This window comes from Miniopterus natalensis, chromosome 2, assembly GCF_054644295.1.
Source record: "Miniopterus natalensis isolate mMinNat1 chromosome 2, mMinNat1.hap1, whole genome shotgun sequence".
NCBI classification, from domain to species: Eukaryota; Metazoa; Chordata; class Mammalia; order Chiroptera; family Miniopteridae; genus Miniopterus; species Miniopterus natalensis.
Window position 1 is genome coordinate 150,156,444 of NC_142082.1, and position 23,528 is coordinate 150,179,971.

Sequence of the window (23,528 nt, forward strand, 5' to 3'; positions counted from 1 at the left end):
ATAGCTTATGGCTTCAGTGCTTTTTTGATAAGATGACAGTAGAAGAAATGCTTTTGGTGAAGGCAGTGAGATAGAACTGAGAACAGATTTTAGGAACTCATATGTGTTCAGCGTAGTCTGTCAGATGAGTAGAGACTTTTGGAACTTCACGACTAAATCTATGGCCTGGAATCCAGATTCAGGTAATACCTTCTTTTTGCCTTTCTTTTTAAATTTTAAAAATGTGTCTTTTGTGACAGGGGTAGAAAATACTTTTTGGACTCTCTCTTTTTTTTTGCATGATTTAATTATTTATTAAAGAGATATCTAAAAAGTGTTTTCATTGACTTTAGAGAGAGAAGAGGGGAGAGGGAGAGAGAGATAGACAGAGCAACAGTGAGAGAGTCATTAATCGACTGCCTCATGCACACCCCCCTGGGATCGAGCCCTCAACCTGGGCATGTGCCCTGACCGGGAATCAAACCTCCATCTCCTAGATCATAGTTCTGTCATTGGTGCTCAACCACCGAGCCATGCCGGCTGGGCTACATGATTTTTTTAAGTTTTCATGAATTAGATGCCTGTGTAATCCTGCACAAATTGAAGAGCTGGTCACGTGCTTGGTGGAGTAACTTTTATAAGCTGTTACTTCATGACTTTTATTACATAAAGTAAAATAATTTACTCAAGTGGCCCTGATGATTTAAATGATGAGGAAGTTCTAAAATTTGATTTCCTCTGATTAGAAAAATTAGACACACAAAATTTAATTATACTTAGTTTTTGCTTTCATATAGGAATGATGTAACCCTTTCTGGGGATCTTGCTTTCTAATTCCTTGGTGAATTTGTTTTTCTTATTAATATAACTGGTCAAGAATAGCAGAAATTCATTTTTTCAATTAAAATTTATTACTACCATATACAAAAACCATAGTCTTAAATTGTTAATTATATAACTACTATTCAACATTTAAAATTTATAAGGCGAGGATATGTTAATTACAAAAATGTTTTAATTACAAATTAAGTAATATAGTTAATTAAAATAATTGTGTATTTTTTGTGTGACTATGTATAAATATAATTCTTTAAATCTCATTGTTTCTCATATTCTGCTATTCTAATATTTTTGTTCTTGCAAAACTGTGAAGGCAATTTTTCTTCAACTGAAGCATTTCTGATCAAACCTAAACATTTATGCTTAAAATAAAATATTTATTTTAGCTATTTGGCAGTATAACATTGATTTTTATATTCAATGATGATAGATTTGCATATATTTGAAATGGTCGCCAATTTAAAAATGCAATAAATAGTTGTTAAGCTTCCATTAACTAAAAATAACTTGTAATTTTTTTCTATCCTAGTTTTATTTTTTTGTTTCCAAGTAATCTTTCTCAAGTTCTAGTTATTAATGTATTAAAAATTTTAGGTTGAATGTCTGCCAAATAATGTTATATTGCACATATTTAAAATTAGGTGATTACAGAATCTTTTTCTATTTTAGTTCCAGACCATCAACTCTATCAGAGAAAAAACTACCAGAGCCTTCCCCTGGAACCAGGAGGAAGGCATATGAGAAAGCAGAAAAATCAAAGGCCAAGGAACAAAAACAGTAAGTTACTCATGCTTTTTATCTGTTAGGTTGTATAAAATCTCTACACTTAAATGCTAGAGGACAATAGTGAAATTATTTTCCAGATTTTAGGCTGGTTCTGTGGTTATGACAGGTTTGACTAATCAAGACAATCAAGTCAGCTATTGGCTTGACTAGGTGGACTTCTAAATTTCTTGTTCACACATACCTATAAAAATATTTGAGCACTTGTGCCTGATCATGTGTACTCATACATTTTTCAATTATTCTTGTATATTATTGTAAGAGTTAATATACAGTTGAGGACAGGCTTATTAAATCTGAGTCTTCTAAAAAAATTTGAAATTAATCTTCACTGTCATCTGATAAAACTACGTTGACTTTGCCTCTTTAACGTGGTTGACAAAAAACTAGTGTTGGAGGGTGTGTGCCTTGTGCTATTTTCTTGTGTTCTTTTATGTTTGTATTGGTATTATCCCCAATTGTTTTTTTTGCTAAAATCTTTTAAAAGCTGTTTGTGTGTTTTGTGAGGGTTAATTGACTGAACAATACATAATATAATCTGATGACCCACTGGGCAGTTGCAACACCTCAACAGGCAGAAAGGTGAATGCATGGGTTAGAGCCACTGTCACCCTTCCGCTCTGTGTGTGGCTCCCCCCCCCCCCCCCAGGTCACCTAATGCACTGCATGTGGCAGGTGAGCCTTTGACAGGGCCTTGAGTGAGAATATCAATGCCAATCTATATTTAAATATTGGTAAAGCTAATTCCTTTAACATAAAAAAAATATTAAAAGAAGTTTTTATGTACAGGGGTGAGCAAACGTAGGTTTACAGTTGTTTTACTGCAATAGCTTTATTAACTGTTTTGTGTACTTGCAACTGTAAACCTACTTTTGCCTATGCCTGAATTTTCTGTCCCTGAGAGGACAGTGTTGTGCCACCCCCTCCCTGTGCCAGCACTCGCACTCTCCACTTTAACCACCGGCTTAGCTGACCTGAACATCATGGAAATCATCCTTCTAATCATCCTTGCTTCCCGTATTGAAAGATGTAATTTGTTTCTACTGAATCAGACTTCCCAAGAATAATTGGGAGACAGGGGATGGAGCAAATAAGTAATTTAAAAATGAATGAATGAATCAATTGAGTAGGCAAATCACTCTTAAACATTCTGGGTCTGTTTCCTTCTCTGTAAAATGAACATTCTGCTCTCAATCCTAAGACTGTATGGTTTTAAATCTGGCCTGCTTTATTTGTGCAGACTTCAGAGTTCAGCAGATAGAACTTTTTCCTTAGTGCCATCTTGTGGCCAATGTAACAAAATTCAGTGGAAAAAAAATTTAAATTGTTCAGAGTGCGTTTTACCTTACAAAAATGGAACAAAGGAAGGAAAGAAAATAAAGGAAGGAAGGAAAGAAGGAAGGATTTCCCTAATGAAAAGCTTTTTTTTTTTTTTTTTTTTTAGAAAAGCATGTTTCATATAACACTTCTAACAGAACATAACTAATTAAAGCCGCCTATTTAATGTTCTTTTTTCTTGTAGCTCAGATTCTGGAACCTCAGAGGCTAGTCTTTCACCTCCTTCTTCCCCACCAAGCCGGCCCCGTAATGAACTGAATGTTTTTAATCGTCTTACTGTTTCTCAGGGAAACACATCAGTTCAGCAGGATAAGTAAGTCATCATGGAAAAGAGCCCCAGCGGCTCGTCACAATATTCCAAACCTTGCAATACAGCCTGTAGAAAACATTTGGCCATCTCGTTGTATGGGAGATGGGGTCTGACTTGTGAACTCTTGCCAGATTTTATGTGTTGTTCCAACAGGAAATGAACCATAGAGACAAATTACAGAAAATGATTTTCCTGCTGAACATTATTCCCTGCTGTAGATTTGCGTTGCTATACTTTCAGCACTTGTCTTGCCCTTTCTTTTACAAGCACATTAGATTTGCAATATTTTAGAGGCCACTTGAAGTTTAAGTTTCTTGGGATTCTTCAGCTTCTGTGAGTGTACAAGAGCCTCTAATGCAGACCGGCTGAGTTGAAAAGAGGCCAGTTATTTTACCTATGGTGGATATAACAGCTTACAAAGACGGCTGATATATGTGCAACGTGCTGTTTTCACCTGGTTGTTCTATACAGATCCACTAGAAAACTTCAATAATTGTGTTCAGAATATAAAAGTACCTTTATGGGTGAAGGGGGTAGGGCTGAGGGTGGGTCGTGGGGGAAGAATAGTTGGAGGGATTGCAGAATATTATTTTCATTAAATACAAAGTGGAAAAGTATTCTCACACTGAGCCAGAATCTCTCTTGCAAGAATTCAGTACTAACAGTGCTGCCATAGGTATTTAATAACTCTGACTTATCTGCTTTGATTTTGAATTACAACATTTATCCGTGTATGGACTTGATATCGTCTCCCACCCCAATGATCGGTTTTCTGTGCTATAATTTCTCTGTATATAGCAACAGTTTCTGAAGTTTATAGGATTCTGTTTAAGATGTCTGTCTGGCATGTGTAGATCATTCTAAATGGCTCTATAGACTTAGAGAAACACAATTATCAATTTTGAAATAATTTTAATATACTTAATTTATGGATACAATCCTTGATTAGATTTTAATATAGTTTAATCTACTTAATTTATGGATACAGTTCTTGGTTAGATTTTAATATATAATCAGTTGATGACATTTCCTTGAAATTGATCTAGATAGGAAAATATTATATGTTACTGAAAAAAAAGACTCTAACATTGTTTACATCATAACTTCTCATTTAACTGAGAAAAGAGTAGAAGAACACAGGGATGTCTTTGGGAAGTCCATTTTCACTAATGGTGTGAAAAATTACTAAATTTCCTGTACCTTGCATTCACAGTCATAAAATTTTCTGTCCATCTCTTGAGGATCTTGACAGTCTCATCATAGTTCCACATTTTTTGCTGAAATGTTTTATCGGCTACCAACCATTTGACTGGGGTGTCATCTCTGAAAGTTAAAACAGAATAACTGACTCCTCTACAGTCTCAAAAACTGACCCACCTTTAGAATCCCTTCCTTTGGGGCTCCTTTTGGAGACTAGCATGTTTCACCAGCTAAATGTAGACCCTACACATTGTTTCCGGCCACGTTCCACGCCAGCAGTGCTCACCTTCCCTTCACCCTCCCCAAGCCTTATACAAGGTGGGTAGACTTTCACAGCAGCCAGACTCACTGCCAGCCTAGCAGAGGGCTGACAGGCATGGACCAGCTATTTTTAAATCCCACTGAAGTTCCCCAGCTATTAGTGAGGGACTCCTTAGTCAGGGCTTCATATTGTAAAGATAAGTTAAAATCAAAGATTATTAAATCGAGTGATTTGCTTTCCTTTCAAACATGTGGTATATTTGTGCAATTGCCACAGAAGAGCCCAAATCTAAAGTAATTATCAAGATGAATAAAATCCATGCATAGTTATTGAAAAGGGGAAAATTTTTCTGGTACTAGTCAATTAAATAGAAAGAATCTTGAAGTGATGTATTTTACTTACTTGATACTGTTTCTCTTCAGGACCTAAATTTTAGAAGTAAGGGTAGATAGGTTCTGTGGATCAGTAATATAATATCCCCCCCCCCCCCCAAAGTCTTGGTAGAAAACATCATTGAGTAGTTTACCCCATTAAGCTAAGCATTGAGTTTGCCGATATCCAGTGCAAATAGGAAAGCAGGGCACGATAAAGGAAGTGTTTGCTGTATTTCTATTGCTCATGCTGTTGATTTTCAGTTCAATCTCAGTGTCTTCATCTGTTGACATCTGTATTCTTTCTCCTCATAATTCTAACTCTTTCGCTGTAGGTCTGATGAAAGTGATTCCTCTCTGTCGGAGGTACACAGGTACTTTCTCTCTATCTTTTCTATATTCTGGCATTTCATGGTGCTCTAAAATGCCTTCCTAGAAACGCTAAGCCAGCCTCATTGTTGTTGCATGCATAACTTGCTGTAAACCATGTAGATGCACTAATATTTTTAAACGTCTTCATTTTAATATATTTTTGTGATGTGCCTTTTAGACAAAGTCGTGGCAAACTTTTTTGTATAACAACATAAAAACTTGTGATATTTGTTTTCTATTTGAAATCTATTTTTTTTCTTTAAAGTAATTAAGTTCTGTGAATACTGATTTCAAGAAAATTTGCTCCTCAGTGATTTTTTATTTCGAATACCTTCGAGTGTGGGAGGTCGGTGTGCTTATGTTTTCTTGTCTGTTTAGCAATTTTAAAAAAAGAGTTTATGGCAGGTTTTGTGATTTAAAAAAAAAAGGTGTGCTAGAGAAAAAAGGATACTGTGGTACCAAAGAAAGAGAAAGAAATAGAATATAGAAGAACTTTAAAAAAATGTACATGTTTTCTACTGATTGATGCTATTTTTTAAATAACAATGTTGCATTTTTTCATGTTATGGATTTTTTTTTTTTTTTGGCCTCTTAATTTCTTTCTCTTCCTCTCTATCATTTCTTCTTCCCACTTATCATTTTTCTTTTCTCTTTTTGCACTCATTTCCCCTGTTTTATGGCCATTTTGCTGATCATCAGTAGATCCTCCAAAAGGTAGGCAGGGGAGGGAGATGAAATTAATCTCATTCACAGTATTACAAGCTTTACTGGTTTGCATGGAACAACAATAACTTCCCCCCCTTCAAATCAGGCTTGTTTTACAAGTTTGCAACATTTAACCTTAATTTAAAGAAACTATTTTAAAGTTGATTTCTGTATTTTAGAATGTGAATAGATTAATTGCAATAGAAAAAATACCATGGATGTTTCCAATTTCTATATTTTTTCTATTATCTTTGGTGTAAGGTAATATATAAATTATATATTAACCCTAATATTATGAATATTTAAGATAATTTTCAGTGTCTAATTAATAAAATTCTGTATTTAGTGTTGAGATTATCTTTCTTCAGAAGTGTGAGTAATCAATGTTATTAAAACACATAAGAATGAAAAAGAGGCTCTCTGGGAGCTGTGCCATACATGAGTCACTGATGGCAAATATTTACTGAATAATTTTGTAATATTACAACCTTTCATATGACAGACTTGTGTTGGATGTTAGGGAAGATTTAGTACAGCCAGTTCTTAGGATAAAGCTGATAATTTGAAGGAAGGAATTCTTTTGGAGACATAATATCACAAAGTTGAGGCTACTGATTTTTTTCCTTAGGATGATTTGTGTCATTAAATGCAGGTCAAAAACAGCTCTTAGACTGTTACCATGATTTTTTTTTTTCCTTTATAATCAACTTGTTGGATTATAAGCACATATATTTTCTGTTTGGGATGTAATAGCAGCAGTTGACTGCAGTAGATCATATTTTTGAACATGTGAAGCAATAGTTTGATAGCTTCAGCTCATAGCTAATAACCGCACAGCAGCAGGAAGATTACAAATGTCAGACTTTTGAGGAGGTTTTGCTCCTATTTCAGTTTTAATCTGCTTAAATTCTTACATTACAAACAAATTACTGAGCATTGACTTCAAGAATCTCAAATTGACACATGTACGCAAATAACAGCTTTAGATAGTAGACTTATATGTCTAGTGATGACGATTCCTGGTATCATTCCCAGTGATGAGGCTCTCCTTTTACTTTTTGAAATCATTATAACTAGACCCTAAAAATAAAAAATAAAGTTTTTTTTTTTTTTTTTTTTTTAACCCTGAGACTGAATTTGCCTCCTTTAATTTTTTATTCATTGGTCTTTCATCAGACCCCTTGAGCTATACCAGAATTAACTCAATACCCCTTTTTCTCTGTGTGTGACAGTTCTTTAAATATTCAGCCCTTTAACTGTGCTAATGTGTCCTCTCCAGCGAATGCTCTTTTATCATTTGAACAGGCCTACTTTTGTCACCCGTTCCTGATATGATATAGTTGACAGATCCTTCATTCTGCTATCACTAGTTTGGAAAGTGTCCAGCTTTTCAATGTTCTTAAAATGGGACACCTAGAACTCAACTCCATTCCAGATGTGGCCTCGGCAGCATGTAGCAGCTCTCTTACTTTCTTTCTCCTGAAATATTTACTTCAGTTGAACAAATTATTGAAAATATTGGGAGATGAACCATTAATTGTCAGTCCATTGATCTTGTATTTAATAACTAAGTCATTTTAGTTTTTAAATATAGGCTACCATTAAGCCCCATTCCTTCTTGGAACATTTGGTTATATCTTTGACTTAAATTTTATGTTAAAATTTTATTCAATGATTATTTCCATACTAAGTATGTACTTAGCAATAAATGACCCTGGCTGGGTGTTTCAGTTGATTGGAGCATTGGCTGTGGGTTTGATCCCTGGTCAGGGCAGCCTATATCTGCATAGATAAGTGGAACAAGTCTCTCTCTCTCTCTCTCTTTCTCTTCCTCCCTCCCTCTCCCTCTCTCTCCCTCTCTCTAAAATCAATAAAAAATTTAAAAAAAAGTATAAATGATTTTTTCAGTCATTTTTCTAGGCAATACAACACAGTAGCCAGCTATTTAATATATAAATTTAATAAACATACTATTTCTATCTTCAGGGCTAGGAAAAAAAAGGACTAGATTTTGAAGACCTCCTTTGAGACTGACAGGACCATTGATTCATTAGGTGTGACTCCAAGCACTGGTGAAACTACCTTCCTACAACAGTTTTGTACTAACCCACTGTGCCCACAAGGATATCATTTGAAAGGCTTATTGTAAATGAGTCTTATTGGAGTCAACATATATTGTGAATATGATATTCCCCTGTTTTGCTGCCTAGAACCCTACAAAAAACTTCCTTCCTGAGATCAGTGAGCTCATGGTATCACTTATTGATGAGCCTTTATTTTTAAGTGTTTTTAATGATTTTATTCATCTGCAATTTCTGAAATCTACTTTTTTCCCTGCATTTTGGAATTGGGCCTGCTTGATTTTTCCCCTTTATCGATCTTAGAGTACCAAGGGAGGTACTCCATTGATTTTTGTCCCCACAGTGGCCTATACTTTCAAAAACCTATGATAAAATGATTTAAATACTGAAATACTCGAGTTCTTCAAGCATCTCCATTGTTAGCTCTACTTAGTTTGGGCTTGTATTTCTTTTTAGTTATTTCTGCCCCTTGTATCTTGAAGATGTTTTTTTCATCAAGAAGACAGAAACCAATAGTTTTGTTTTATCCCCATATTTGTCCTAATATTATGCCATCTGTCTTATATAACGGACATATTTCAACATATTTTTTTCTTCCTGCTCTAAGCAAAGAAACATTTGACAGATGTATTTATCATGTCTTAATTCTCCCTCGTCTTTACTATTACTGACACAATTCTTTCAACTCAGGTCCTGCATTAAACTCCTTTAGGACAGAATAATGTTTGGATAAGCTGTGCATTTCCACAGTAGCTTAAAGCAGAAACTCCAGAAACATTAAACTTATGGGAAAGATCCCTAAAGAACCTCTGTGTTCTTTTAAATTCTCATTCTTTTAATCTTCTTTGAGATTGTTAGTGTTTCAAGTTTTTGATGTTTTTTAACCATTCACCCTTTAGAATTTTTGCCCATGCAGTCTTGTCTTTTGCAAATTTGTTTGAAATCTCATTTCTTCATATTTTAAGATGGTGTGTGTTATGTTTTCTCAAGAATGTCCTTTTTGACGTATAGTCACAATCCAGCATGACATAGAGTCACATATTCCAGTTACTATCATATATATTTTCTTATTTGTCAGAATCTATGACACTCAGACAGCTCCCAATATTGCTTCTTTACACTGTGAAGAGATGAAATCCTTAATGAGAAAATCCAAATGCATCGTAGGCTTTGCTCTTTGTAGAACGCAGCAGCTAGCTGATGCCTAATTAGTGGATGTACTCCATTGCTATAATTCCTATTTCACAGGTTGTCTCTGTCCTTTTGCTTAAAAAAGAGATGAGGGAACAGTCTGAATTTTATTACTAATTACTTAGAAAGACTTCTTAAAGTCAGGGAAAAACTAAAATTAGTCTCATGATATAGCTACTGAAGTAAGTCTTGTTCTTTTCCCCCCCTCACCCCAGGGGCATAATCAACCCATTTCCTGCTTCCAAAGGAATCAGAGCTTCTGCACTGCAGTGTATTCACATAGCTGAAGGGCACACGAAAGCTGTGCTCTGTGTGGATTCCACTGACGATCTCCTCTTCACTGGATCTAAAGGTGCCAATAGATGTTTCATAGGGTTACTTAACAGACTTAAAAAAAAAATTACTGCATTTTAAACAAGATTTGAAAAAAAATAAATGAAACTGCTTAAGACACATAAAAATCGGAGAGAGACTCTAGTTCAGCCCCTGAATTGTATAAACTATAAAATCATTTCATAGGTGGGAAGGAAGTCAAATCTGTTGATATCATTGTTGAGAGAATCATCTCTCTTTGGTGATGGAGCACTGAGTCTATTCAAGGCCTTGAGCGTAGCAATGCAGTTTATATAAAAATTTACAAGAGACCATTACCATGTATAGTGTGGTGAAGAAAATAAGATGGGTAGCAACCACCATTTCTTGAATACTTACTATATGTCAGAGACTCTGCTAGACACGGTACAAATTGTATCTCATTTAATTCTCACTACAACTCAATGAGATACATGTTGCATCCTCATTTTACAATGAAGAAATTGAGGATTCAAGAAATGAAGTACTTTTCCCAGAAAAAACTTAGCTAGTAGGTAGAAGAGCCAGCATAGGAAACCTAGGTCTACTCGCCTCCAGACCTGCCCTCTAACCCCTTTGGTTCAGTTGCAGGTAACTAGAAATCAACTATCTATACTTTGAAGAGTTATAGACCAAGAGTTTTGGGATTGTGGAAAAGGGAGAGATTTGGCAATCTGTGAGAGATAAGGAAGGCTTTGACAAGGAGGCATTTAGAATGAACCTTATAGGATGGTTTGGATATTGATAGGCAAGGACTGGCAACCAGGATTACAGAACAACATGACCAGAGACATGGAGGTAAAAGTGGGGTATGTTTGGAAAGTAAATCCAGTTGGGTTGAATAGTAGAATAGATGTAAAAGAAGTGGTAGCCAAGGAGGCTAGAAAGGTAAGAAGGAAGCATGTCCAGGAATTTGGGGAGCTAGTAAAAGTTATTTAGTATTTAGGGATGTTACAAGATTCGGTTTAATCAGTTAACATTTATTGTTCATTGTCTATGAGGGACGTAGAAGAATCTAGCTAGAACTTAAGAACTGTAAATAATGGCAAACAGTTCCCAATTTAAAAAGAATCTGCTCTGAAAAATATACTTTCCTAACGATTCAAATTAAATTTACTTCTCCAGGATAATTAGATAGTCAACATGTCAGAAAAACAAAACAGAATAGTTTTAGGCTTAGGTTTTTGCATCAAAAATAAAATCCGCTATGCAGTGACCCCTGGGGAAGAACGGTGTCTGTGTTTCCGGCGGTGTATCATGGGGAGGTAGGGATGCGGTCAAAGCAGAATGGTTTGAAGTGACTGATTCGGGATGGCCATTTTAATTCAGGGGCAATTGGAAGCAAGGTTTATTTGATATAAGAATTTCAAAATTTTATATAATTATTTTTTAATACCACTTAATGCATATAACCAGACATTCCTGGCTTTCATCTAATCCTTTACACCTATTGCACCCTTGAACCTGCTGCAGAGGGTCAGGGATAGAGTTGGGATACCAGTGGCAAATTAATGGAATCTTATCACATTTCTTGTTTTCATAGGAGAGAAATTGTTTAAATAATTTTAAATGTTAAGCGAACTTAATTTAATTCACATTGACAGTATTTCTCCTTTTTAAATTTGTTTTAGATCGCACTTGTAAAGTATGGAATCTGGTGACAGGGCAGGAGATAATGTCACTGGGAGGCCATCCCAACAATGTCGTATCTGTAAAATACTGTAATTATACAAGTCTTGTCTTCACGGTGTCAACATCTTATATTAAGGTGTGGGATATCAGAGATTCAGCAAAATGCATTCGAACGCTGACGTAAGTAACTTAAAGACAAGTAGCATAAAGGGCTAATAGTACATAATATAAGATAAAGCTATAAATGCGTTTTTACTTATTTATACTTGTCCACTTCCAAAAGGAAGTTAAAATGTTTACAATAAAAACACATAACATAAAGGGCAAAAAACTATTGAGAAAATAAGACATGACAGCCTAGTATTAAATAGGAAAGGATCAATCCTATTTGATCTGTGACCAGGTACACCTTTTGTATTTCCTCCCTCCCAAATACTAAGGCATTGAATTTCATAGTGTTTATTGTTTGATGTAGTTAAATGGTTTACATCGCTTGTTTCAAATAAAGACCACTCCTTGGAAAATGGCATAATCACCATTGTAGACGGTTAAAAAGTGCTTGTAATCTTTGACTGGCAGGTAGTGAATAATGGATGAGTTTATTGGGGGAGGGTCTTACAGTGCTTTGGTATCAGCACAAATTTCATAGCTACAGGTTTTGGTGGACAGTTGGAGGATGCGTTTGTGTTCTGTGTCCTATATGTGTACAGAATGTGGGGTAAATGATTCTTTTGGCCATAAGATTGGTGAAGTGTTTTATAACTGAAGTTGAGGTGAATTCTGATGGTTTAAATAAGAGAAGGGAGCAAAGAAAGGGTTAATTTTTATGAAAATTAGGGGTTTAGCATAGGGATTAATAATTTGTAAGGTAGGGATTATTAACCTTTAATTGCCTATTTATATTTGGAGAACTACTAATTACTTACTGTACTGAACACAAGTCTCTTGAGGGAAATTTTATAAAAAAAAGATGTTAGAAACTTACCAATCCAATTGACCCTAAAGTCAAATTTGAAAAGATTGATAATAACTTGATATTTTAGAAGTTAGCTGAGAAAGTGGTTCAAAATTTAAAAATACACTTACCATTTAGAATTTATCTGAGGAAATAGAAATGTTATGTTTGAGTCTTTAGCACGTAGTAAATGCCTCATGTATAAATGGGCCACAGTAAACAAAAACAGAAAATAATTTAAAAAGTCCTTGGAGGCTTTGATTCAAAAGGGCAAATCTTACAGACGAAAGGAACATTGGCTGGCCTGGCCCTTTGGTAGGCTGGGCCCTCAGGGGGTTTCTGGAAGCTACAGAAAATGAATTACCTTTGTGACAGTAACATTTGTTGAGGTTTTTTGTTTGTTGTCACCTAATCTTTTCTGAATGATGTTTTCATCATTCTTGACTCAGGGCTTGTAATTCCTAGCTCTATAATAGAATTGCAATTTAAGAGTTTTAAGCCATGTCATCTTGTTTTATCCATTCAGATTTAAAGTTCCAGCTATGTGTGTGTGAGGAGCTTTGCTGGGTTCTGTGCCTATGGTGACCAGAAAGGACACAGGTCATGTTGCTTAGAGCAGGTTTCCTAGGAATTCATGGAACTTTATACCGAACTCGTGCAGAAATGTGACTTTTGTTTTGTTTTGTTCTGACTCTGTTAAGATCTTCAGGTCAAGTTACTCTCGGAGATGCTTGTTCGGCGAGTACCAGCCGGACAGTAGCTATTCCTTCTGGAGAGAACCAGATCAATCAAATAGCACTGAACCCAACGGGCACTTTCCTTTATGCGGCTTCTGGAAATGCTGTCAGAATGTGGGATCTTAAAAGGTAGAATGGCGGAGACAATGTGCTGCTTGCACATGGAAATTACAGTTTTCAGACATTACCGGTGCATGTGAAATCTTATTTTTATTACCCCAGAAGTTGATAAAAATCAAAGGATTTTCTCTTCAGCCCAACACCCCTAAAAGTCTCTTCTGTTCTTGTTAGCAAACTCACAGTTTTCTTTGCTTTTAAGTTGCATTGCTGGGTGGTGGTGGGGGATATGTATATAAAGGAAAACAGATTTGACATCTTAGCCTAATTTCTTTTCTAGTTCTTAAAATTTTGACAACAAGAGAATAGTCATTTTTTAGTTAACAAATACTTATTCAACATCAACTATAATAGGCCCTGTGTTGGGTTCTGGGAATAAAGACAACACCAGACAAATGTGGCATCTGCCTTCTTAGAGCTCATGGTATAATGTGAATAAAGGCCATTAAACAGGCAGTACAGGGCACTGAGCAAAGTTTGCAATTAGGGTGTACACTGTACCTCACCTCTAGAAGGGCTTCGTCAGTGGTAAATCAAAGGGACAGTTATTTGAGAAACTTTGAGAATAACTAGTTATAACATTTAAACAGGTAACTGAGAAAGTGGAACAAGCATAATTTATAGATAGGCGAGTGAGAAAGAAAGAGAGGAATCACTGTCTTCAGCACTGTTTTAGAAATAAAATGTAGAAAAATTAACACAGTGCTTGTTTAAGAAAATTAGAAAAGTGAGGAGTCGGTTTATTCTTGAAGATATTAAACTTCACTCGTATTAGGAACACCACAGAGGAAGTTGCTCAAATCACGACATAAGGCGGAAAAGACACCAGCTTTTGAAATCTTCGTACTTTTTATTTTGCTGAAAAGTTAAGTCCTGTGAAACCTGGGTGATTTCAGCAACATGATTAAATGTAGATTCATCTTACCAAAGGAACGAAGAGAATAGCTTTCTAGAAACTCATATCCTGAGAGCCAAGTACGCCTCTGCTCCGACAGTGCGGTCTGAGGCAGGACCATGAAACAAAGGTTTGTTCCCACTCCCTACTGACTGACATCAGACGTTTTTCTACCAGCCAGATAGATGTCCTGGTCATTTTCATATCTTTATAATAACTGATGAAATGTACCACCTATTTTCTAATGTACATATATACACAGATATGTGCGCATAGATGTATGTATATATGTGTATAGATGAGTGTATTTGTGTGAGAGTATTTGTATGCATGTTTAATAAAATAATATTATTTTCTCTGTATTGTTATTGAGGCAAGTTATTTTAGCAATATAGTTGTTTTAATCAAATTTCAAATTGGACCTAATAGCATCAGTCATATGTTTGTCTATCACATGTTTGGACATTTAACAGATTAAGGATTACTGGGATTTAGGTGGAGTTAAAATTAGTCATGAGCAATGTTTTGGACTTTTGCTGCTTCTTTGTTTACTACCTAAATGACATTAGTCAGCTTTGGAATAACTTCTTTAGCACTCTTCCCACTTTCATCATAGAATAGATTAGTTTGGCCGTTTTTTTTAAAACTCTTTATTTAAACAGAGTTGCATATAGGTGGAGCTAAACTTTAAAAAACTAGTGAACTATTTTGTCAAAGAATATAGATCATTTATATTGAGTCTTAGCCTCAGCATGCTAAGGAATATTTTCAAAGAAAATTATTTTTCTTTTTTTAAAGGTTTCAATCTACAGGAAAGTTAACGGGACACCTGGGCCCTGTGATGTGCCTTACTGTAGATCAGATTTCCAGTGGACAAGATCTAATCATCACTGGTTCCAAGGACCATTACATCAAAGTATGTATAATAGAGATGTTGAATTTTAGTTTAAAGTATTCAAACTCATTCACCCTTTCTCTTAATCAGTTTTCTTTTTTCCTGTTTCTAGCCTTTGCTTTTTCTTCCCGATCTTTTCCTCACTCATAGTTCCTGATTTTATCATCTTATTTAATCATATATTCTCATTTCTGATAGAAGATAGGTTGGGAGGGGATTTTGAAGATTTTTAACTCAGCCATCCAGCTAATACTTGAGTCTCATTGTCACCATTTTTTATACTGAGCATATTATGGTCTTCAGATTTTTTTTTAATCCTCACCAAGGATATTTTTGCCATTGCTTTTCAGAAAGAATGGAAGAGAGAGAGAGAGAAAGAGAGAAAGAGAAATGAGAGAGAGGGGAACATTGATGTGAGAGAGACACATCGATTGGTTGCCTCCCACATGCACCCCAACCAGGGCCGGGGATCGAGCCTGCATCCGAGGTACGTGCCCTTGGCCAGAATTGAACCCAGGACCCTTCAGTCCACCTGCGGACTCTCTAATCACTGAGCCATGCTGGCTAGGGCTGGTCTTCAGATTTTATAAAAATGAGCAGATAAGCTGAGAAAAGATGTATAGTTTGGTTCTGGAAATGTTAAATTTGAGCTATGAACAGAGAGGCAGCCTCCTGTAGGTCAGCAGGCTCTTCTGGACAGGAAGGCAAGTCCAGAGCTCATGGTAAGTTATAACTAGAGGTGTAGGTCTGGGAGCCATTCACATAGAAGCGGATGTTCAAGGAGTTAGAATGGGTGGCATGGCGGAAGGAGAGAAGCTGACGAGACTCAGCCTTGGGAAACACCTGTAAGAACCCCTGGGAATAAAAAGAGGAGACAGGAATAAAAAGAGAGATAGAAAGAGTGTAAATACTCTTTCTAGAAGCTTTTATTAAGGGACAAAAAATAGGTGACTGACTTGAAAATAGAATGAACCAGGGGAGAGGATTCTGTATTCAGTAGACCTGAGCACGTTTCTATGCTTAGGAAACAGGCTCAGTGGACAGGTGTAAGGAGCAGGGTGAGGTGGCACTTGATGAAGGTGGCAGGAGGAATTGGAGTCAGGTCAAAGATGTGAACCCTGGGAAGAAGTAAGTACACTCTCACATCTGAAAATAAAGGAAGGGCAAGAGAATGTTTGAAGATAAAAGGAAACTTTGGAATGGAAGAAAGGGTCCAAAAATAGGTATTTTTTGATCATACTAGCCTTTTCAGGAAATCCCAAGATCCACAGTTTAGAGAGATGAAGGCAACTGAGGGGAGTGAAAGGTTTTGAAATATGGGTAAAATGTTTTAAAATGTTAGGGGATTTTGAGATGACCACCAGGACTGCAGAGCTTTCTAATAGTGTTTAAATAACAATCATATCATTTATTCAAATTTCATCTAGATTGACATGCAGTATTATTATTGTTGAGCATATCCTTTGTACACTTGTACATGAAAAATTGGCTGCCATTCTTAAAAGCCTACAGACATGTAAGCATGTGACACGTAAGCAAAAGTGGTGTGACAATACAGGACTCGGGTTCATCCTGAGTGTTTCAGACAAGGTTAATTTAGTTAACTTAGTAAGATATTCTAACAAAACAAATCATGTCTGGTTAATATATATGTATATGTGTTCTATGAAGGAACACATATTATAGGTGCTTATTTTTAAGTTAAATATGATGACTGCTTTCTTTCTGCCTTTTCTTTTAGATGTTTGATGTAACTGAAGGGGCTCTTGGAACTGTGAGTCCCACCCACAATTTTGAGCCCCCTCATTATGATGGCATCGAGGCGCTAACCATACAAGGGGATAACTTATTTAGTGGGTCCAGAGATAATGGAATCAAGAAATGGGACTTGGCGCAAAAGGACCTTCTACAGGTAATGTAAAACCTTTTCATGGAATGGAGAGGGGACTTCAAAGCCATTCAGTAGTCTATATAAGGATTTGAAGAGCCTCCATGTAGATCTTCATTGTTTGGGAATAATATTAATGAGGGCTCCCTGTTAAGGAGTGTTTCATTCTCACTCACCCGAGTTACTAATTATGAGAAGGGCAACATGCAACATTTACTAATACCTCATAGATAAGAGGAGAATAGACACTGACAAGAGTTGAAAGGTCTGGGATTGTCCCATGCATGTGTTCGTTACATAAAAGCAGTCTTGGAGTAGAGCAGTTACAGGTTCTCATGTTGTTTTATTTTTTTGATGTACACATATTCCACAGAGTACTGAGTTTAGCTAAAGACAAAGTAGTGTAAGTGATTCCTCACCTTACAAGAACATCTTCATGCATCCCAAAATGATGGTTCTCTCATTTCTTATAGAACAATAGTTCATTGAAGTGTTGTGTCAATACAATCAAATGGTGTCGTCTTTGCCTAATTCCCAGGGGAAGAAATTAGTTAACATGAAATTGTTCTCAATTTCAAGCTTTTCCCTATATGTGTATAGGTGTGTATGTATTGCAGTTGCCACCACTTTCCTGCTTGTGACTAGACAAAAACAAAATAAGTAGCATAAATATTAATAGAAAGAAAACCTGGCAACAAATGTGTATATTGCATTCAAAAGCTTTTATAGACACGCATTCATGGTGTGACATTTATATTGTGCATATAAAAATATCTATGCATAAAATATAGTCACACAGTCTAATCTCATAATTATTGTTTGCTTATTATAAATATATAGGTTTGCCCTGGTCTTCTATAAAAAGCTTTAGGCTTCCATGTTCTCTACTGAAAGTGAAAGGCAGTGATTTTATGAGGTAGTCCTTAGAGTCCACATACCAGGTTGTAGTTTTCAAACTTGTATTAAATACATTTTGAGAAAGGTAGGTATTTACTGCCTATGAAGAGGATGTGATGTTTGACAAACTTTGTATACTTTCCAGGTCTTTTAGAGTCTATAGATTTTAACATTATAAGCCTTTAATGCTGATAACAGTGATGATAATTAGTGAGGCAAATCGAGGAGCAAATTACAGATTTATTTCTTTAAGTCCCTAAGAGTGATTACATAGAAAATGATTTTTACAGTTTCCAGGCCATTTAGCATTTCAAAAATTGAGTTTTGTCAATAAAAATGTTTGTAACTTTTCTGGGTGTGAAAATGTATGTTTCGAAAGCTCCCCTTAAGCTTCTGATTTCTCTTTTTTCTCTCAGCAAGTTCCAAATGCACATAAGGATTGGGTCTGTGCCCTGGGAGTGCTGCCAGGCCACCCGGTTTTGCTCAGTGGCTGCAGAGGGGGCATTTTGAAACTCTGGAATGTGGATACTTTTGTGCCAGTTGGAGAGATGAAGGGTCATGATAGTCCCATCAATGCCATATGTGTTAATTCCACCCACATTTTTACTGCAGCTGAGTAAGTTTTTCCTATGTGGTTTTTCTCTATATTGGCTATCTGAGTTTAGACTTAATAAATATTAGAGGTTGTAAATATCTAGAAATGTAGAACATGAGAACCTTGAAATCCTCCTTTTATTATAGTCATTCTCATGTTTGCCTTAAGATGTCTTATTTACACTTTCTGATGTATATGGGGCACTGAGTTTAGGCTCCCCAGCCTACGTAATAGTGTTACTCCTACACTGGCAGACTCTGCTTATACTAAGAAGTCTGCTGGCATATCTTCCCTGGGTGATTTTAATTTTTACAAAGTCATTCATAAATCACTAATTTCTAAAGTGTTTCTCCCCCTAGAAAGGCAACATACTTGCTTTTCTGTACATTTAGAACAAGTCATTTAAAAAAAATCTTTGTGCCTCTTCTACCTCCCTTTAAAGATTAAGTACATAGTTATAACATCTGCTTCCTCCCTCATGTGGATGGCTGGGCTGACTGATTCATTTGTTCATTTATTAATTCACAATGAATCTTCACAAGGTATATTTTTGCCTACACCTATTAAAGACGTATTCAGAAAATGTTCCCATGCTAAGTAACTCTAAGAGCTATTTCTTCATCTTTCTGCCCCTTTTCTCATGTTCTTTAACTTACTGCTTTGTAGTGATCGAACTGTGAGAATTTGGAAGGCTCGCAATTTGCAAGATGGTCAGATCTCCGACACAGGAGATCTGGGAGAAGATATTGCCAGTAGTTAAACATGAATGAAGATAGTCATAAACTGAATACTGTGATAATATTCTGTATATTCTTCATGGAAAATGTTACCCTACATTTATTAGGCAAAAGCTTGTGAATGGAATTAACTGGAAAATACTCAACTTCTGAATATAAATGTATTCTAGTAAAATTGTGTACAATCCTGTGTGCTTAATATTAACACCTCTGAATACATATATGTCCTATAATTGATCTGCTTGATTCGCACTTTTATTGTGGCTGGATTTTTGTGACTGGCTATAAAAAACACTTTCAAATTATTTGAATTACAAAATATCTGCTTTTGTGACAGTCAGGAAATACACGTGGAATATAATGCAACACACTGTTAACTCATTCATATAGTCTGTTCAGATGATTAATGTATTTAAACATATTGGAAATGTTAGTCAAATTGTGGTTCGTTTGCCTGGTATTTATATCAGTCTATGGAGGGTTCCCAAATTTCAAAGCTCTTTTAATGTAATGGAAAAAAACCCCCATGAGAATAGTGTTGATGATTTTTCATAAGGTGGGATTGAACTTAATCTACTAACAACGTATGTTAAGCAGTTTGTGTTAAATGTCGACGTTTACTTGTATTGACCAAAGTTTTGCAGCTGTGCTATCTCTCCTGCGCTCAGGACTAATCTGCCGTTAAATTGTTTCATTAGTGCTGTGCGTACATTCTGTGACGGGAAACACTTTTGATGTCCTAACAGAAATATATTTTGATCTATTTTCCTATGGAGTTGTTTCTATGATTACCTTTTAATTTCATTTTTATTTAATAGTAGTATTTCCTCCCCCTTTTATCTAATTTTTTTATATGCTGCTAAATATATTTTAAATACACTATGTTTGCAAACTTGGTAGTTATGATGAAAACTGTATCATCTGTGGTGGGAAAAGCTATGTAAATAGGTAGACTGTAAAGAGAGAATGTCTTACATTGTAACTGTATGAATTTTTAAATGCTGTAGATTGGATTTTGCAAAAGGATGTATAATTTATGTCTGCTCAGAATATTAATTTGTAAATTCTGCAAGTTTAATTTTTATGTAGATGGTATAACATTTGAAAATATTGTCTTGTGATCCCCCTCCCCGAACATATTTGCTTGTAAATGAAAGCTTAGCTAGGGCTTAAATAAACATGTTGCTATGAATTATTTTTATTCTGTTGTTCTTTTCCTAATTGTATGAAAGTGGCCCATGTTTGTAAACTATTTTACCTGTGTGTGATATAAGGAAAGGCATTTTTTTTGTTTTGTTATCCAGAACTTCATATGCATTTCTTTCTTTGCTCACTAGACATGAAATATTCTTGAAAAGTTTAAACCATAACCAAATCTTGATGAACCAAGGAAGCTCACTATTTAAAAGAATTAAATCAAGCTATATAATGTAGGCATTTGAACATAGATGGTAAAACAAATAAAGATTATTCCCATAAATTTGAGGACAATAATGGCTTTGGTTACTTGGAGAAGAAGCGGGGAGAATGGTGACCAGAGGTGTTGCAGGAGGTGAGCTGGGGGTGTGGAGGGGTGTCGAGGTACTTCTGGGGTCCCAGCAATGCTTTATTGCTTGACTTGGGTTCCATGTGACATGTTAAACTGTACATATATTTCTCTTTCCTATTTTATGTATTGGGTTATATTTCAGAGTGAAATATTTTTAAAAAAAGTTTTAAAGAAAACATTTTCCTATAAAGAGAAACTCAGCTACTTTGTAATTTTGCCTCCTTCCCTGAGGAAGATACTCAGCCTACACCTGAGAGACACTGTCAGGAGTATTTTGAAATTCAGTACTCTCAGAGTGTTTCTTTTCACAGGAGTATTGCTCAATAGTTCACCTATTTGATGATTCATTTATTAAATAAATGAGTATGGAGCATACACTGAGCCAGGCAATGGAGATAAAAAATTACAAGACTGAGACGAGGCTCGCCCTCTCGAGTGGAGAGAGAATACACGCAGCACTTACACGACTGGGAGTAATTTCTCTGACGGGGCAAACCTGGGCTCCTTGGGAACTCTTGGAAGCATGGCAGCTGACTGCTGGGTGACCGGAGCACCGCTGGCCTGCAGAACAGAGCCTGTGCCTGTTTTACATTGTAAAACGCTGGAGGCTCAGTTAGTTTACCTGATTCGGGTAATTGAAAGGAATATGTAGAAGAGTCAGGCCTCTTAAGACTTAAATTTTGAAAGATGCTGGGAGAAGTCACCGAGAGGACATGACCCCCGACCTGCGAGCTGGACCCAGGCGATCTGCGCGGCTCCTCGCCCCCAGCTCAGCCCCTGGGAGGTAAGTTCTGCTCACCTGGATGGAACCGTCCACTCTGTCCTTAGGGAGCTGTCACAGGAGGTGGCCTTGAGAGCTAAGGTGTCGAGAGCATGGGGATGGGATAGGTGGCTGAACCCAGTTAAGGCCTCAGTTTACTTTAAGATGATGGCCAGCCTGGGCAGAGATCTATTCGTCTTGGCATCTCAGGACAAGGCTCCTGTCAGGCGCCTGGCTTCCTAAGCCGCCGCCTCCCAGGCGGCTGTGGTCTGGCTCTTTCTTGCCTCTCCTTGCCCTACATGTAGGGAGGGAGGGGGCTCATTGACGAACCCTTAAAAATCCCAGGATGGTTAACAACAACTCAAAATAGTTAAAATAGTGCCTCTAAAACTTAAAAATGGGTTATTCCACACTATGTATTAAATATATGCCTGGTCTGCTCAGGATAGTATCTTCTTTTGTTTTTGTGTTTTTTTGGAAGATACATTTCTTACAAATTCAAATCTCTGCATTTTAGCTAAAGAGTAATGACAAAATTCTGCACATTTATTTATTTAATTCCCAGCTATGCGGAGCCTTCTATAAAAGTGTAAATTAACGTCAACATGTAATAAAGCTGTTTTGTGCTGCTGTTTGTAATTTTCATTAAGCATTGCCTATACCTCACCTCGAAATCATGTCAAATTCTGTTTTCATCCTCAGGATTCATAGACTGCATTCCTGCTATGTTGCCGAGGATTTGATTTGCCAACTCCTGTGCAGATGCTGATAGCTGGAGTTCTGTTCATATTTGCAGGTTACAGACATAATATATGTACAGATTTCTATATTTCAGTATTATGGTACAAAAATAAGAGTTATCTTTCTGGGTTTTAACCATAACGAGATGCTCGACCAATTTTAAAATGTAACAGCTGCCGTTAAAATCCCCTTTTTGGATGAGGTTAATAATTATAACAGCCAACATTTGCTGAGCATTTACTTTCACCTTTTGTTTTTGACTGGGCATCCCCTGAAATAAGGGGAATCCAAGATGCCATTAATGGCCTGAAGCACCGAATTTCAATGATATTTAAGTGTAAAAAAATAAGTGTGCATCCTAGAACTGGTGAAATACATCCTAGAACTGGTAAAATACAGTATTGTGGGGGATTCTGCCAGACAGACAGTGATAAATGTCCACTACATCATATATGGCAGATGATATTATTCTAAGCCCCTTCTAATATGTTTGTCTGTGTGTCAGATTTAGGTAAAGCATGGGCCACCTTGCTCAGACTTTCTTTCAGCTCGGGTTCCATGTTTCACCTGGCTTCCACCAGGCCTATGAACCCACAGGCTATGCTTGGCCAACTCCTGCTCACGATTGTTACATGCAAGAGAGAAAACTTCTTTTTTGAGGCACTAAATTTTAAATCCTTTGTTAGAGCAGTCTAACTAATATGGCATATATCCATGTAGTTAATGATTTAACAAAATATGTTCTAGATAAGGTTTTCTGCAGAGAGGGAGTGGTTACCAGGAATTTCATTCAGTGCACAAACCAAGAAGATAGCATTTACTTTCAGACATTACACACTTATATATTTATTCGAACAAGTTTAGGGTCATGGCAGTAAATATCTTGTTCTTAAAAATATAAGAATACGATGATAATTTTCAGCATATAGAAGCAAAAAGTGTATTCGGGAAGGCATGCTTTCTAATTTTTAAAAATATATGTTTTTATTCTTTAGAGAGGAGGATGTGAGAGGGAGAGAGGGAGTGAAACATTGATGAGAGAGAGAAACATTGATCTGCTGCCTCCTGCACGTCCCCTACTGGGGATCGAGCCCAAAACCCAGGCATGTGCCCTGACCTGGAATCAAACCCGTGACCTCTTGGTGCATGAGATAGCGCTCAGCCACCTGGGCCACACCACGCTGATGGCATGCTTTCTAAGTTGAACAAGGATGCTTATAGGGTAGTAAAAACCAACCCTACTGGTTAACTCATTGATCTCCACTGCCCAAGATGAACACATTCCTCATCAAGTAAGGTCAGTTAAAAAACAATACATATCTTCCCTCAAAAATATTGGTTGTTCAG

General features: G+C 36.4%; 1 protein-coding gene across 1 annotated transcript in view; it reads left to right on the top strand.

Moving 5' to 3' along the window:
- KIF21A (kinesin family member 21A) overlaps positions 1-20,323 on the top strand; it is a 129,439-nt gene extending 109,116 nt beyond the window's left edge. Inside the window, exons 27-37 of the mRNA XM_087814728.1 lie at positions 1,489-1,596; positions 3,125-3,253; positions 5,419-5,457; positions 6,155-6,169; positions 9,648-9,784; positions 11,415-11,595; positions 13,072-13,236; positions 14,918-15,035; positions 16,756-16,926; positions 18,216-18,415; positions 19,061-20,323. Coding sequence (XP_087670854.1) covers positions 1,489-1,596; positions 3,125-3,253; positions 5,419-5,457; positions 6,155-6,169; positions 9,648-9,784; positions 11,415-11,595; positions 13,072-13,236; positions 14,918-15,035; positions 16,756-16,926; positions 18,216-18,415; positions 19,061-19,154 — 1,357 coding nt within the window. The 3' untranslated portion in view covers positions 19,155-20,323. The remainder of the gene's footprint in view (positions 1-1,488; positions 1,597-3,124; positions 3,254-5,418; positions 5,458-6,154; positions 6,170-9,647; positions 9,785-11,414; positions 11,596-13,071; positions 13,237-14,917; positions 15,036-16,755; positions 16,927-18,215; positions 18,416-19,060) is intronic.
- The last annotated feature ends 3,205 nt before the right edge of the window (positions 20,324-23,528 follow it).